Source organism: Alosa pseudoharengus, unplaced genomic scaffold, assembly GCF_046254945.1.
Source record: "Alosa pseudoharengus isolate Yale_2024_CS ecotype anadromous, Long Island Sound unplaced genomic scaffold, YU_APseudo_1.1 YU_APseudo_1.1_scf_7, whole genome shotgun sequence".
NCBI classification, from domain to species: domain Eukaryota; kingdom Metazoa; phylum Chordata; class Actinopteri; order Clupeiformes; family Clupeidae; genus Alosa; species Alosa pseudoharengus.
Window position 1 is genome coordinate 8,072,150 of NW_027468859.1, and position 17,431 is coordinate 8,089,580.

Below are 17,431 nucleotides of genomic sequence, written 5' to 3' on the forward strand. Positions count from 1 at the left end.
CAGTGCTGTCGTGTGTGTGCTGTACCTTTGCTGCAGGGCTGGCAGTGTGGGCTCCTTGAGGCCCATGGTCTCTGCGCCTCCCTTCACCTCCCTCAGCGTGGCCACCAGCGTCCTCCTCCTTTGGCTCAGTGATCGCTCCCCCTTCTTCTCCTTCTCTTTATCCTTGTCCTCTTTCTCTCTATCCCTCTGCTGTTCCTTCTTCTGTTTTCCTCCTCCTCCTCCTGCTGCTCCTCCTCCTCCTACTCCTCCTCCTTTCTTGTGGCCCCTCAGTGGCTGGGAGGATACACGAGCATGGGCCTCCTCCACGCGTCTCCCCAAAGCTCCTGCCACCTCCCGACAGGAGCCCGGAGCACCACCAGCACCACCATCCAGGGTGATCCTCAGCCCCGCGTCCTCCAGGAGGGAGTCCACGCGCGGGGCCTCGGCGGCCGCCTCCTGGGCCCTCCTCTGGATGGGGGTCAGCCTGGAGCTGTCCTCCCACGCGCCAGAGGCATCTGAGACCAGGAGGCCCGACAGGTCTGACCCGGCCTGCTGCAGCGGGCCCAGGAAGCGCTCAAGTTCGGCCAGAGCCGAGTCGGCTCTCCTCAGACGCTTCCGCTGCTGGTCCAGGCGGCTACGGCAGTTCTGCACCGCTTGCTGGATGGCCGAGTGGACTGGCTGGAGAGCGGCTTCGGTGCTGGGGTCGGTGCTGGGGTCAACGGGGGCGCTGTCACATCGCTGGAATCCAGCCAGACGGTCCAGTTCTGTCTGAATGTTGTCATCCAGGAGCTGGGACAACGAAGGGTTTAGAAACTTAAGATGGGTAATGGATGTTAAAGGCAGAAGGCAAAACTGAGATACTTTTATAATTGAAAGTATATTTTTTTGGGCTTTTTATGCCTTTAATTCGATAGGACAGTGGAGAATGATAGGAAGTGAGTGGGGGAGAGAGTTGGGGTGGAATCCGGAAATGTATTTTTGAATGGATACAAAGCATAAGGATTTCTCATTGCATAGGCAATAGAATATCTACTTGAATACTACATGAATACCGTTTTGCTTTGTGCTGTATTATGATTAATCTGGCAAATTCAAACTGTACCTTCAGTTCCTCATGTATGGCTCCTGAGTCAGCAAGGGTGAATTCTGTGATGTTCAGTGGATTCTGGGTAATGTAGTTCAGACGGTTAATGACTAATGCTATCTGAATGTCTGCTGGTTCCATCAGTGTCACTGCAGTCTGAAGAGTCTTCACCCTGTAGGTATAACAATAAGCCAAAACAGTCACCTAAACACAGATGTGTGTGTGTGTGTGTGTGTGTGTGTGTGTGTGTAATGAGAGAGAGTGTGTGTGTCCCACCTGGCCTGAAGGCAGATCTGCTGTGCTCTCCAGCGCTGGATGAGTTGGGCCCTCTCCCTCCTGAGCCCTCCCTCCTCCTCCACCTCCTCCAGCTGGGGTTCACACTGGGAGAACTGCAGCTCATACTCAAACCACAGAGCCTCCGTCTCCTGTCTCATGGCCTGGACACACACACACACACACACACACACACACACACACATATATGCATGCATGAGGACCACACATACATCAGATAGATATAGAAACACACACGCAAATATATATACAGATACACACATACAGATACAGACACACAGACACAGACACACACACACACACACATACTGTACATGCATGCATGAGGACCACGCATACATCAGATAGATATAGAAACACACACGCAAATATATACAGATACACACATACAGATACAGACACACAGACACAGACACACAGACACATACACACAGACACAGACACACACACACACACACACAGACACACACACACACACACACACACACACACACACACACACACACAGTCATGTACAACATACCATCAATATGAACAAGCTAGGTCATGGTGAGACAAGCATGTACATCAAACGAGCACCATCTCATAAATATACTTGTATCTAGTATTGTAATCAAGCAGTGCCTATTTTGACAATTTATTATAGTTCAGACCATTTACAAGGTGGGTGGCTTGGCTTGAAGCAGTGTGAGTCAAAACATAAAATATTCCTTTGAAGGGTTTTTCATACAACCAAACTCTTTTATCAGCACTGACTTTGAACTGGTAATCAGGGCTCTACACTAACATTTTTTTTCCAGGAGCATTTGTGCGCCCAAGTTAAAAAAATTAGGAGCACAGACACAAATTTGGGCGCACAGTCAGTTCTGTACTTAACTTACACATAATCTAACATTACACTGCAGCTAACAGTTAAACATGCCAGTGCACCAATTGCGAAGATTAAGAATGACTGACGACATTTAGGCTACCGGAAACAGGATTTTAAAGATCAGTGCCTACTTTATTTTCAGTCTGTTCTATTTTCCTACATTTTGTTAATGTAAAATAATATAATACATTGCCATATTTGCATTCAGCCTGTATATCAAGTATCCTGCCAAATGTAGGCTAATTTATTTATTTGTGAATCCATCTATAGCTAATCCAAATATCCCTATGGTGACCTATCTGACTGCATACTGAAAACTACTACTAAAACAGTCAATTTGCTCTTCCACAAAACCCAACATAGTCTAATCAAGGATATATCTTTTTTTAATACTTTTATTTTTTATTTGAAATATCTGCATTGATGGGGGCAGTTAGGCAAACGTTAGGCCTACTTTCGTTTTGCACTTCAGCTTGTATTCAGTGTAAACAAACAAGAATGCATGGAAGCCTGGAGTTGTCAGTAGCGTTCTACCTTTGAATAAAATGGGAGTATTACGGGAGGCTACTTTTGTGCCGGTTCACTACAGCTATATTTTGCATATTGCAGCCAATACGTCAACTGGGCTAAAAGGCATGTTAGGTTACCTAACCGACTTGACTCTATAATGGACAATTACAATCACCCCCTGCACCCAGTCTTTGACAACCAGAGAAGCGCATTCAGCTACAGATTCCGTGCCGTCCCATGCAAGACAGACAGGCTACGGAGGTCCTTTGTCCCCAGGGCCATCCAGATGTTCAACACCACACAGAAGGACACCCAGAAAGAGATCATCATAGGTGACTGGACTGCATAATCAACCTTCCCACACCTGCACACTCATCTGCACATAGTGACACTTTGAGACACCTGACATTTGAAAACTTTTTCCAGTTATTGACTCTTTTTAGCTGCTCTTGCTATGTACCACTCAGCTATGGCACATGTGATGAACCACTATTTTCTTCTCATCACAACCACAGCTGTGTGTGTGTGTGTGTGTGTGTGTTGTGTGTGTGTGTGTGTGTGTGTGTGTGTGTGTGTGTGTGTGTGTGTGTGTGTGTATATGTGTGAGAGATCTGACTTTGGCTAGATGTATGTAAGCGTGTGCTGTATGGTGAACATATGTGCAATGATGAGTGTAATGTCTTTGTGTTTTTCTATTCTGTATTTATGTATGTATGCTACTGGACACCTTAATTTCCCTCGGGATAAATAAATGATACTCTACTCTACTACTCTCTCTACTCTACCTTTCCTTCTCTCACTGCATTCTCAGAATCTCATCCTGTTCCTCCTATATTCGATGAATTCGGTGGATAGAAGAACTCATTTCTTCAATCTTTGCATCTTGGCTGGCTAGTCTAACTTTTCGCTTTTTCTGCGCGCTCTTGGATTTGATAGAAGCGACTACTAGCGAGTCACAACGCGAAACCGCTAACGTTGATGGGAGGTGTAGTTTTTATGCTGCATTCGCGACGTGATTCTATGGATTGCAGTAATGTTTCCCGATGTTGCGGTGTATTTTGTAGACAAACATTGACATGGTTAGAAGTCATTCGCACCAGTGCGCCTAAATATTTTTTTGCACTCGCACGCCATCATTTTTACTCGCATGTGCGAGTGAAATGGGCGCACTGTAGAGCCCTGTGGTAATGTTTACCACAAAGCCTCCTGCACCTTGCCAAAGCATTTGCTTTGATCCAGACCTGAGAGAAGCAAAGAGGAGGCAAGAAGGAGGCGAGAGGGAGGCGAGACGGAGGTGCTAGGACTGACCTGGAGGCCCTGGAGGTGAGTGTGGAGGACCTGGAGAGTAGCAGAGCCCTGGGGGACCTCGGCACACAGCCGCTGGCTGTTCCTCTGCAGCTGCAGATGGAAGGCCGAGTGAGCAGCACCATACCTGGGAGAGAGAGAGAGAAAGAGAGAGAGAGCGAGAGAGAGACAGAGAGAGAGCATCGAAATGTATGACAGAAGAAAAGTTGGACCTGATAACCATGATTATCATCACAGACATGCATTGGGATGTTCTGTTAGGACAACTGTAGACCTAAATCTTAGTCATCAAATCACTACATCATGCATGAACACAATATGAAATAATGTTATACAGAACACAATTTTTGCCAACCATTGACCATAAATATCTGCTGTTCAGACTGACAAGCTTTCTTCACCTCCAGGTGCTCAAATTCTGTTGCTTCCCTACAAAAGTAGATCCAACTGCATCTGATACTATTTTGCTGTGCACCAACTACATTCCACATCCAAGACCTCACTGCAACCAACTCAAAACTGGACCAGCACCAAGTAAAGACCTCATCGCAACCAACTCAAAACTAGACCAGCATCCAAATTAAGACTCCAACCGACTCAAAACTAGACCAGCATCCTAAAACCTCAACCAACTCAAAACTGGACCAGCATCCAAGTTAAGAGCCCAACCAACTCAAAAATAGACCAGCATCCAAGTTAAGACCCCAACCAACTCAACACTAGACCAGCATCCAAGTTAAGACCCCAACCAACTCAAAAATAGACCAGCATCCAAGTTAAGACCCCAACCAACTCAAAACTAGACCAGCATCTAAGTTAAGATCCCAACAAACTCAAAACTAGACCAGCATCCAAATTAAAACCCCCAACCAACTCGAAACTAGACCAGCATCCAAGTTAAGACCCCAACAAACTCAACACTAGAGCAGCATTCAAGTTAAGACCCCAAAAAACTCAAAACTAGACCAGCATCCAAATTAAAAACCCCAACCGACTCGAAACTAGAAGAGCATTCAAGTTAAGACCCCAACCAACTCAAAACTAGACCAGCATCCAAGTTACTGTAAGACCCCAACAAACTCAAAACTAGACCAGCATCCAAATTAAAACCCCCAACCAACTCGAAACTAGACCAGCATTCAAGTTAAGACCCCAACCAACTCAAAACTAGACCAGCATCCTAAAACCTCAACCAACCCAAAACTGGACCAGCATCCAAGTTAAGAGCCCAACCAACTCAAAAATAGACCAGCATCCAAATTAAGACCCCAACCAACTCAACACTAGACCAGCATCCAAATTAAGACCCCAACCAACTCAACACTAGACCAGCATCCAAGTTAAGACCCCAACCAACTCAACACTAGACCAGCATCCAAGTTAAGACCCCAACCAACTCAAAAATAGACCAGCATCCAAGTTAAGACCCCAACCAACTCAAAACTAGACCAGCATCTAAGTTAAGATCCCAACAAACTCAAAACTAGACCAGCATCCAAATTAAAACCCCCAACCAACTCGAAACTAGACCAGCATCCAAGTTAAGACCCCAACAAACTCAAAACTAGACCAGCATCCAAATTAAAAACCCTGCATGTGGTTTTTTGTTTGTGCAATGTGGACCAGCATTCAAGTTAAGACCTCACCGCATCTGCATTTCCTGTGCGGCCGCCACTGACCCCTCATCCTGTTTGGTCGCGCTGGCTGGTTCCGAGCTCCCTCGAAGCACCTGCAGCGTCTCCATACTCCTCCCGGCTCCCGCGCCACCCTGGAGAGGTGAGAGAAGAGGAAGGGATATGGGGGAGAGGGAGAGAGAGGAGGGGAAGACAAGAGCTTCAGACAGGAGGAGGAGGAGGAGGAGGGGTGAGGTCACGTTTCGGCCAGGCACACGACCAGGGCTGCCCACGGCACGGCACTAGCAGCTATCCAATTACCGCAGCTTAACTCTGCCAAGCTGCTGGTTGGCTTAAACGGGTCAGCGAACAGCCAATCAGAGGGGCTGCTCCACGCTGCGAAGGTGGCCCAGAGGTCGACTTTGGAACCAACATGCGCAGGAGGGTGGTGGCACTGTGTCTCTGTGAGAGCTTCGTTGAAATACAGTATTTTTAATAAAAGACCATTCATCTCAGAGAAACTCTCAAAAAACTCTTAGCATTAGAACATAAAAACATCAATAATTTAAAGTTTAAAACCACCCTTCCATCCTTTAAGGTGTACAAAGTAGATGAAAAAAATCAACTTATGATAAGACAATGATAAGGCAAGTTAAAGACAACAGGCAAACATTTCCAAGACTTTAAAGCTACTAAAGCTCTTGAGAGAGGTACAGTGTTCTGACTGAGACACACAGAGTGCTTCATTAAGTACATCACCTGCAAATGGGCCGGGTTTGGCGTCAGGTCAGCAGGCTGGCCAGCCTCTCTCAGTGGGGTGCTGTCTCCAGTCGCTTCCCCCCTGCCAAGAACACACGATTCACACACAATATACGCACACACACATACACGCACACACACACACAGGATGGTCCCATATGGTTCAATGAGGAACAAAAAGTACTTTGCAGGACACACACACACACACACACACACACACACACACACACACTACATAATGTAACAAAGAAGTTCTCTTCTGTGAGAGTTTAGGCCATGGACCCTGTGACTTTTGGGGCATTGTTAATGGCTCTACACAAATCAACAACATGAAATAGAATTCAAATAAAAATGCATTCAATGGTTGAAAAGAGGTGGGGAAGTTAATGATGAGGTCTTATACAGTAGAGCTCAGAGCTTAGAGTTGTGTTAGTAAGACAGTGACCTGAATGGATACTGTCCAAAATGTGTTGAAAATTTAATGAGGATGAAAGGCAGTCTGATATTTGATACAGAACTCTCTGCATTTATACCACAAAACATCCTCTCCACTGAGTGACATGCTTAGCACTACAGGTGCTATTTCCCGGCAAGTGGCAAAGACTCCTTTGCATCAGCAAATAATTAATATACATGTTGAGCAGGGGTGTAGTGGTAAAATAAGTGATGGGTAAACTATGAATTTGAAACTATGATCACGGTAAGGTTGACTGCGCCATGCAGTATTATATTTTTAAAACAGCATTCAGAACATGTTTGATGATGGTGGAGAGTGTTCATATTATGAATGTGGATAATACAGTGTGATTTTTGAATGTTAAAAGTTCCAATTGGTGAATAAACTCGTTTGAAATGTGGATAAACTCTAATAAAAGGAAAATTTTAGAGGTGAATAAACTGTGTTTACTTGCGTTTAGCCTCCACTACATCCCTGATGTTGAGCACTAAATCATTTCCACTTAAATTACTAAGCAGCATGTGTCCATACATTAGCATAGCCCGTTCAAATGATGCTCATCCGAAGCACGTCACACAGCAGGGGGCTAGTGCTACCAATGCTAGCCACATGGGGCTGCATTGATGACTACCTTGCACATTAGATTAAACAATATGATTAACAAAATGCATTAGCATACACTATGTGCTTATGTTCAAGCACTTGTGCTGCCATCCCCCAGTTTATCACATTGAGGTGCACCTATGTGTATGTGTCTGAATATATCCCAAATAAAGGCTTGGTGCTTGTGCTAAATGCATCAACATACTGTACAGTGTAAACCTATGCTAAAATGCTTAAGCTGACACTTGGAGGTCTTTACTCCTCCCAATCTTACCCGGCAGATGGGGGCGCCGTTTCTCTGCTTTGGCCGTCATGATGCTGGGCCACCTCCAGTCTGCCGGCCGTCTCCGTCACGCAGGTGGTGGCCCGGACCAGAGGTTCGGGGGGGCTCAGGGTGTCCTTAAGTCCTCTCAGGGTCCTCACTCGGCCCTCAGAGTCCGCCGCACCCACACATGCCTGGGAGTGGCACAGATATAAACACAAACACAAACTGAAACAACCAATACGACGCTGAAGACATCTGACTGGCAGCCACGCACACAGTTCCCACGGTAAGCAGGTGACAGCTCTGAGGTGAGGGAGTTTAAGAAGAGGTGCGTACTGTAGCCTAAGTACAGGTGCTGGATGTGACTTGTGACTTGGCTTTACAGGTAGATTAACGTGACATGAGTCACCATCTATGTCTATGTTTAACTACCGCCTTTGTGCACAGTTTAATGACTCTTCCTTTCGTGAAAAGTGGGATTGTACTGCTCACTGACACAAACAATGCAGTTCACTAGAATCTTCATATTAAATGCCTTAGATTGATATCTAGTGTATATAATATTTCACAAAAAATGTCAAAAAGAAACAACATGCAAAGATGCTAGAAAAAGATGCACGTTTCAGTGCTTGGTTATATCGCTTGGTTATATGGTTTTCTTCTTTGGCCTTTTCTCCTTTACTTATAAATGGTCAGGTGACACAGGACAGAGAGAGACCAGACAGGACCAGGAGTGGTCTTTGTGGCGGGTGGCCATATTGAAAGTGAAGATCTGATCCCATTAGCTTTAATGTGACAGAGTAAACAGGCTGAGACCCAAGAGCCCAGGGGGTCCCCTCACCAAAAATGATCAACTAACAGTGGGACGGCACACCGCACCAGAGAAAATGCATTGGACTAACTGGTAATTGGCTAATGCATTAAACACGGTTTGATAAGCTTACAGGGCTTAAAGTGGGAGGGTGTGATGCAGGAAACAACATGAGGAAGATTATATCAGCCATAACCAGTAGAAATCATGTTAGTCCGTTGTTAAAGTCAGGAATTTGTGCCAAGACAACAAAGACGTGAATCTGTTGGTTAGGGGTGAGTAACAAACTGAATTCAGATTGAGGAATGCATATTACATCTTCCTCTCACTTTATGAATAAAGTCCAACTAAAGCATACACACAGTCACTTCCTGTTACATTATACTTTTAGATTGATGCATGCATTATTATCATTTCCTGCTATTAACATACCAGACATGCATACCCCACGTCCTGTTTTGCATGCATTTAGTTAGGGTTTAAGGGATACCTGTTCACTGCACACAGGCTGCAGCAGGCCTGGAGAAGAGGAGCCTTGTGATTTAGTGTGGGGCACGTGCCTCGGGACAGCCGGCCTAGCCGACAGTCCCCGCTCAAGTTCACACCGCAAGTGTGGCAAAAAGGACGCTATCGCTAAGCATACGCCCTAAACAGGCAACACACACATACACGCACGCACAGACACACACACACACACACACATACACATACTTTATCACACAGGTAGCAAAGGTGCATATTAAAGTCAACATGCAAGGTGATTGCAATTCTAATATAAATGTGTTATACAATCACAGAATTAACTTGAAATCCATGCATTGCTATATTCCATTGTGTTGCATCCTGACCACAGCAATACCAGATAAATAGGCTATAATGCATAAACCATAGAAATAAAAAAAACTCAAACAAAACCTACCTTTCGTTCTATCTATTGCTCAGTCAGTTCTGTCATAACAGTCATTCAGTCTGCACAACTGGCCAGGATAAGGTGATCAAGGTGAGCGTGCGAGCGTCCAAAGTGATCACAACAACGTACTGATCCTCCCAATCCACTCACTCACGACACAAGCTTTCACTCACAACCCTGAGCTCTCATTGGTCACTGTACATGTCATTCAACTAAAGGAGTGGCCCTGGCTGCTAATGCAAGGTGGGGAGGGACTTGCAGAGTTATCTCACCTCCCATTGGCCACGCACTGACAGGGCAAGCAGCTCCATCTCTCTCAGCTGGACTTCGGAGCAGAACCGACTCATGCCTTCAACACTCCCCAGAAACTCCTCCAGGAGAGCAGGCTTCAGAATTTTCATGGTGTCCTAGAAGATGGAGATGAGAGCCAGACAGAGAGATTTAAACTCTCATTGATATAATGCTCTGTATTATGAGTTCACTGAAGTTTTAAAGGCACACGTACAAATAACTGTTGATTTTGCAGCGTAATGTTCAAGATACACACTTCACACTAAGAAACTAAACCTATTAAACTTATTGCAACTTATCTGACAAACCTACAATTCAATGCTCTTACAGTATGTGCGCAGTCAAACCTGCTGCTACTTTAAGAGCATAATCACAGGGCAACACAGACCAGAATTTGACAACCTATATGTGAAGAAAACCACAGAAAAACTGTTATGTACAAATTCTATATGTTCGAATTCATAGGGATATATCCAGGACAGTCAGTTTATTATAGTTCTATGTTGGAGTGAAAAACTCATTAGAAGAAGATAATCACATAATGCTGCACTCTGTGTGTGTGTGTGTGTGTGTGTGTGTGTGTGTGTGAGAGAGCGAGAGAGAGTATTGCACGTATTAGCGAGACCGAAGACAATTTTTATGCTTGACATGACAATAAAGTCTATTCTATTCTATTCTATTCTATTCTATTCTATGCTATGCTAATCACGAACAGACCTCCTTTTTCTTGGCCTGCTCGTCTGACAGGGTCTTGTTGCTGAAGACGGCGATGGCCTCCTGGATGTGCTGTTGGAGGCGATGCTGGGCCCCATCCAGCCTGCTTTGGGCCAGCGAGCGGGCCTTCAGGTACACCTCGTTCTGGCTCGGGGGTTTGGGGGGACCCACTGCCTTACCCGGGCCTGGCCCTGAGCCCCCCTTCGGCCTCTGCCGGGTGCGCGGGGTGCGGACTCCAGTCTGAGAGCTCGGGGTCTGTGGAGGGGTGAGAGGCTGTGAGGAGGCTGGGGGTTCCTGAGGAGGAGATGTGCGTCTCCCAGCTGGGCTACTGGGTGGATGCTGGGGGTCACTGACCACTGCTACTATGTTCTGAGACTGCTTCTTGGACCGAGCGTCCGCACTGACACGTTCAGGACCCTTAAGGCCAGGTCCACCGGTTGTGAGTTGAGACTGCACCCTGGAACGAGTGGGAGCCTGGACCTTCCGAATCTCCTCCTCTACGGTGATCTCAGGCAGGCTCTGAGCTTGAAGACGCTGGATTTTTGGACAGTGTTTAGCCAAAGTGCCGTGCTGCAGGTCCGGCTGGCTCTGTGCCTGAAGACGCTGAGTTTTTGGGGAGTGTATAGCCAAAGTGCCGTGCGGGAGATCCGGCTGACTCTGGGCCTGAAGAAGCTGGGTTTTTGGAGAGTGTTTATCAAAAGGGCCATGCGGTGAATCTGGCTGGCTCTGTGCCCGGATTATGACCTTAGGTGGGGGCTGACCCTTGGCGGCTCCCCCCTCCCTTTTCACATCCAGATGGCTGAGCATCCCCACTAATTCCTATTGGCAACACATTAAAAACATGACAATGGGCATCATATTGTGTACTACAATGTAATAAAGCAGTATATAAATATATAATATCATAGACCGTATAGATCTGAGATGCTACGAGTTGCAGGTTTGAGTCTGGGCGAGTGCAGAGCTGAGCCACGCGGTCAACACAACACAGGTTACATTACTGTACATATAGACAGCATTCAATACATCAGACAGACTAAATACTGTGCATTTAGGAGGACCCAATGGGCAGAACAGACCCACCTGGGTCTGTGCGCTGGCCTCTTTCACTCTGTCCTGTAGGGTGGAGATGCTGAGGTAGGGCAGGCTGGAGCTCTGCTGGGCTGAGGTCAGTGAGGCCTGCAGCTCCTGCTCCTCAGCGGCCAGCTGGGCCTCCAGCTGAAGGCCACGAGAGACCAGCGTCTGGCAGCAGCGAGCGGAGAAACGTACAGGCTAGTTAAGGCTTCATTATCAGACGGTAAACTCTGATAGGGATACAGTACACACACACACACACACACACACACACACACACACACACACACACACACACACACACACACACACGGACACACGGACACACATACACACATATTATCTAGTCATGGACACAATTGTGTGTTTAGTTTTAGAGTTATTTTTAAGAGAAAGCATTTTCAACAGGAAAGAGGTTTGGAACAAAAACGGCAATACTGCTTTTGCGATTGTTGGACTATTATTTTGACAAGTTGTCGTCGTTCTGTCTTTCACATTCATGAAAGGTTTGGTATGAATGTTGAGTCATGTCTCATGAAATAGTCATGAATGCTTTATGTGCAGTTTATGACTGCTGCTATGAATGTGTTATGAACTCACCCGTCAAGTAAAGTGTTACCATTATTACTTATCAATTGCACAGCATAATATGAACGATTATAGTCTACTATGGTTATGGTTATGGTTATGGAATTTAGCAGACGGTTTGGTCCAAAGCAAATTACAGTATGCACATTACAATAGTTAAAATAAACAGTAAACAGCCTGAATTAAACAAATTAGTAATACATTATTACACTACTAGACAAATTATTATGATTATTATTATTGTGAACGTGAACAGGTGAGTAGAGCATGGGGAGCAGGGCATTCTGGCTCTCACTTTGACTCTGGGACGAAGGCCTGGATGACCCCGGCGCTCCCACTCCCTGAGGGTGTCCAGGGCCTCGGAGACCTCTGTGCTCCAGTGGACCAGCTCTGCCAGGCGGCCCTCCAGCAGGGAGGCACCTCGCTGCACCCCCTCACACGCCTGCTGCACCTGCCCCAGAGACTCACGCAGCTGGGCATGCAGGGAAGAACACACACACGCACGCGGGCACAAACACACATACACACACACACACAAACAAGTACATACACACACACACAAACAAGTATACACACACACACACACACACACACATACACACACAAACAAGTACATACACACACACAAACAAGTACAAACACACACACACACACACACACACACACACACACACACACACACACACACACACACACACACACACACACAATACCAACACCAACACACACCAACACACACACACACACACACACACACACACACACACACACACACACACACACACACAAACAAAAAGGAGGAAGAACACAATTAGTTTAAAATACTGAGGGCATGTAGTATTGAATAAGAAAAAAAACACATGTCATCCTCATATTGTGTTCTTATGGACTGTGACCCTAATTTATCACCTTAGGAAGAGTTTCTTTCAAATTCTCCAGGGTCTCTGCGGAACAATCTGAGGATGTGGCCAAAGTGTCCAGATCCACCTCTGTGATCTTCTTAACCATTACCTAAATAACACAGGCACAGCTTAACTAAACATTGTTTTATTTTTAATGTTTGCAAACCTTGCCCCCCGGTCTATATTTCCACTAAGGCTATGCATCAACAATATGCAAAATTGATGAACCAACTAAATGAATCTACATGGAATTCAGAAACGTTCTTATACATGTGCATTATAAAAACAATTTTAGATTTACATTTATTCATTTTGACACTTTTATCCAAACTATCAAGCTACTGTGAGGTGGGACACCTGTTGATATTCACTCATTTTAGATCACATAAATAGATTAATGATAAATTGAGCCACAGTTCAGTGACACAGGTTCAAGTTCAGGTGCATATAATTAATGATAATATTACAATAAATAATACAACACAACAACAACATAATATGTTATACTAAGACAACCTGAAATGTCGCAGCAGCATGTAATAAACGGACATTAGAAAAACATCCAGAAAATAATCCACAGCAACTACGTTCAGCTACAGTCAAAGCAGTTCTGTGTAGATTGCGTAAACGCAGACTGACGAGTGTGTTACCTGTAGCCTCTTCCTGTAGGTGCGCAGGGATCCGGAGGAGACCTCCACAGGTTCCCTGGCCATCCAGCCCGCCTCCTCCACTAGGGCCTGGGCCGCCTGGGCACACGCAGGGACCGAGGGGGCAGTAGGGGAAACAGCCTGAGGGGTAGGGGGTATGGGGGGTTAAAAACCAGGTGTTCATACTGGTCTTTTCAAGGCTAATACTAAAGAGTATAAAAGAAAAATGGGTGAGGTCTTGCATAACATGTATGATGATACTATATGTATGATCTGTTTTATATATGTGCTGTTATATTTCTATCTGTATTTATCTGAAAAAAATAATTAACAAGCTGGTGATAAATATAGAGTAAAAATGGGTTATGGTATTTTATATAAGGTGAACGAAGGTGAATGAGAGTACTGAGTGCCTCTCTATCAAGAATTCCAATGGCTGGCTGGGAGGAAATTGTATTTAGAGTATGTTCAGGTTTATAAGGTGAATCAGCCGCGACAGACTCACAAATCTTGTGCGCTTGACGAAATCAGCCCACTGCTTGTTGACTTTGCACAGCTCGTTGGCCAGGGCAAAGCTGGTGGGGCCATCCGTTGACTCAATCAGGAAGTTGCCCACTTCGTTTAGGTGAGCATGGCGACTGATCCACTCTCGCAAGCTGTCCTGTTGTACAATAGAAAACCACACAAAACCAATACTCCAAAATGACTTCAATACGTCGTTTGGAGAATGTTGTACATTTGAAGCACTTGCTTTCAACAAGAAATCATACCGTTACGTTACCATAACGTGCTAACCTCTTTCACTGTGGTGTCCGTGGCCTCGGTCTGTTGTCCGAGCCAGACCTGCATGGCGAAAAGGCAGTCCCTGTAGGACTCCCAGGCGGCCAGCACCCGGCCCATGGTGCCCCGCGCCGCTATCACGCCCTCAGCATTGGTGCTCGCCTCCGCCTCCACCTCCCTCACCTGTCTGCTGACCATCTGGGCATCGTCCGCTACGGACACGAGGAGAGATGGCAGAGACCATTTCACATTTACGTGTTTTAATTTAGCAGACACTTTTATCCAAACCGACTTATGAAAACGATGAGGAATAACAATCAAGCTACATTGCAGAGGAGAACTTGAGTAACAATGAATACTATAACAATAAAGACTAGGTCCTAGACTAGACTAGATCCCACTACTAGAGGATGAGAGTACAAAAGTGCTAGTCAAAGTATCATTAAAGGAGATAGTGGTAGAAGAGGAAGGAGATAGAAGTAGAAGGAAAGAGGAAGGGAAGTGCATTTTAGGATGCTGTACAGGGGTGCGTTTCCCAAAACCATAGTTGCTAACCTGTTAGCAACTTAGTCGGTTGGCAATAGGAAATTGCATTTTAACCAACAAAGTTGCTAACTTAGTTAGCAACTATGGGTTTGGGAAACGCGCGCCAGATTAATCTGTTGATCTACTGTTGATGTATGGACTGACACCTATTATAATTCTCACTTTCACCCACCGAGAGCTGCTTTGCTTGTGTAGGTGCTGGCTGTTTGCTTCAGTTTATGGATTGCAGCCTTCAACAGGGAAACCAGACACTGTTTATCCACAATCTCCTGCAATAAGAGAGCAGTACAGACACATCAATACAACTGCAGTACACTCTCAATACAACTGCACGCGAGGGGTAGGCATTAGGCAGCTACCAGCCACTGACAAATAAATGGTAAAATTCACCAGCCACTCAATAGTAAATCATTATTTTGTGTCTGAAAACTACCAGCCACTTGCATACAGTATTTTACAGCATTTGGCTTGTGGCTAGTGCTGAATTCCAACCCTGGTAGTCAGGCATCTACTGTCTTTACTGTGATTAGGCTACTATACATAACAGGCAAACCAACAATTGAGGGCTAGTGAACAATTATATAAACACATTGCATTTCAAAATGGATTACTATATGTGGCATCTCAGACTAATCGGCATGGCAGATGCAGATTGATCCAGAGATTAGACCTAAAAACACAACACAAAAACACACAAAATCTGCACATTCAAAAACATGCTTTTCATCATACATCTGATCTGATGAAGACCCAGTTGGCTCCTAATGTCACCCTTTGGTGTGAATAAAACAATATTGTCTTAAAAGAACACGGCAACTTTACACGCTAGCTACAGGCTAGCTGGATGGCAAATAAGCTAATTCCCCGTGGTGAGTTCCTTTAAGGGAGGAACAGTATGACAGGTGTTTTTTTTTCTGTCCAGCTTGTCCACTCACGTGCCAGTCCTGCAAGAGGCAGCGCACTGCATCCTGGGAGCTGTACGGCCCTCTCCAGGCCTTCAGCCTGCCGTTAAGCTGGCCTAGCAGCTCCGAGACCGTATGCCGCTGCTCGCGGTACTCCAGCTTGATGCCGTAGTACTTCGCCGTCACTCGGGCACTGGTGAACCTGTGGGGAGAGAAACGACAAGATCGTGGTAGTTATATGGACAGAAACAACTCTGTGACACTATCTCAAATGGCATACTTCTGTCAGTACACTTTAATGCAGTGTCCTGTGTGTTTATTTGTGGAGTCCGCTATGTAGCCAAGATGGCGTCCGTTGAGGGCAAAAAGTGTCCACAGTTCCACACTCAACTTACTTGCAGCGCACTTTATGTAATCATAATTTTCAGTGTGAACGCACTAACACACTCAAATTAGGTATTGTAAGTACAGAAGTACGCTAGTGTGCAACCTTAAAGGAACACGCTAACGTTTTAGCTATAGGCTAGCTATAGGCTAACTGGTCTAACCCACTTCCAGTGAATTATGTTAAGCTAGGCTAACAGTGTGAGACTGGGTTATTGCACACACAGAGAAGAAGAGGCATGTATCCTTTTATGGAATTCTTTTAATCAGGGTTGTTTGTAATATAATGTTTGTATAACATGTCTTGTCTTGACCACCCTTGCACTGGCAGCAACAGGCTACATCCCTGACACCAAGTTACAGATGTTATGAAGGATACAGCTGAAATGTGCTCATTGCTGTAGTTCATGTTCAATCTGACTGACATTTGCAAAACCTTCACCTAATTCATGTTATGTCAGCTTCAACGGTACATTTTTTACATCTCATTTGAAGTCTCAGCCATTGCAATAAAGTGGAAATGTTCACCAACCGTCTCTTGAGCTCATCCAGCTTGTCTGGGGGCACCCACGTGGCCTCGTTGGGGCTGGTGTTGGAGAAGACATGCAGAGTGTTCAGATGGAGACCCATGTCCTGAACAAGCACCTGTGGGAGAACCCAGAACAGCCATAATGACTAAGGACTCGTGGGAAGGTTTTAGAGCGAGTTTTTACAGTAATTTACTGTGTATTAGCATGCATTGTGTATAAACCGAAGGACAGTGTTTTATGCAAATAAAAAAAAAAACATATTAATACCATATTAACTGCCCCCGAGCAACCTTGAATTGAATTGAAAAAGAGAAAGAGAGAGAGAGAGAGAGCAGGATAGAGAGAGAGAGAAATTGAGAGAGGAAGAGACTGAATGAGAGTGAGAGCAGGATAGAGAGAGAAAGAGATACAGAAAAAAGAAAGATAGAGGGTGATGAGTTACCTTGAGCTGTTCCTGTTTCTCTCTGGCCTCCCTGGCGGCGTGGGCGTGATCTTTTGCGACTCCTCCCTCTTCCGCAAGGATGGCCTCCACGCGCTGCAACCACAGACCCAGGGTGTCCAGAGGAGCGGGCAAGCACACGTCCAGCTCAGTGTTATACTGCTGCAGCTGCA

At 45.4% G+C, this 17,431-nt stretch overlaps 1 protein-coding gene across 1 annotated transcript in view; it reads right to left on the reverse strand.

Annotated features, from left to right (window-relative positions):
* Nucleotides 1–17,431, reverse strand: part of syne2a (spectrin repeat containing, nuclear envelope 2a) — a 140,948-nt gene that overhangs the window by 110,449 nt on the left and 13,068 nt on the right. Inside the window, 19 exon segments of the mRNA XM_076273191.1 lie at nucleotides 26–150; nucleotides 244–768; nucleotides 1,082–1,235; nucleotides 1,340–1,500; nucleotides 5,773–5,811; nucleotides 6,416–6,497; nucleotides 7,750–7,931; nucleotides 9,734–9,868; nucleotides 10,470–11,285; nucleotides 11,550–11,708; nucleotides 12,424–12,600; nucleotides 13,038–13,139; nucleotides 13,681–13,818; nucleotides 14,183–14,325; nucleotides 14,448–14,669; nucleotides 15,176–15,272; nucleotides 15,939–16,107; nucleotides 16,822–16,934; nucleotides 17,262–17,426. Of these exon segments, the coding sequence (XP_076129306.1) occupies nucleotides 26–150; nucleotides 244–768; nucleotides 1,082–1,235; nucleotides 1,340–1,500; nucleotides 5,773–5,811; nucleotides 6,416–6,497; nucleotides 7,750–7,931; nucleotides 9,734–9,868; nucleotides 10,470–11,285; nucleotides 11,550–11,708; nucleotides 12,424–12,600; nucleotides 13,038–13,139; nucleotides 13,681–13,818; nucleotides 14,183–14,325; nucleotides 14,448–14,669; nucleotides 15,176–15,272; nucleotides 15,939–16,107; nucleotides 16,822–16,934; nucleotides 17,262–17,426 (3,704 nt within the window).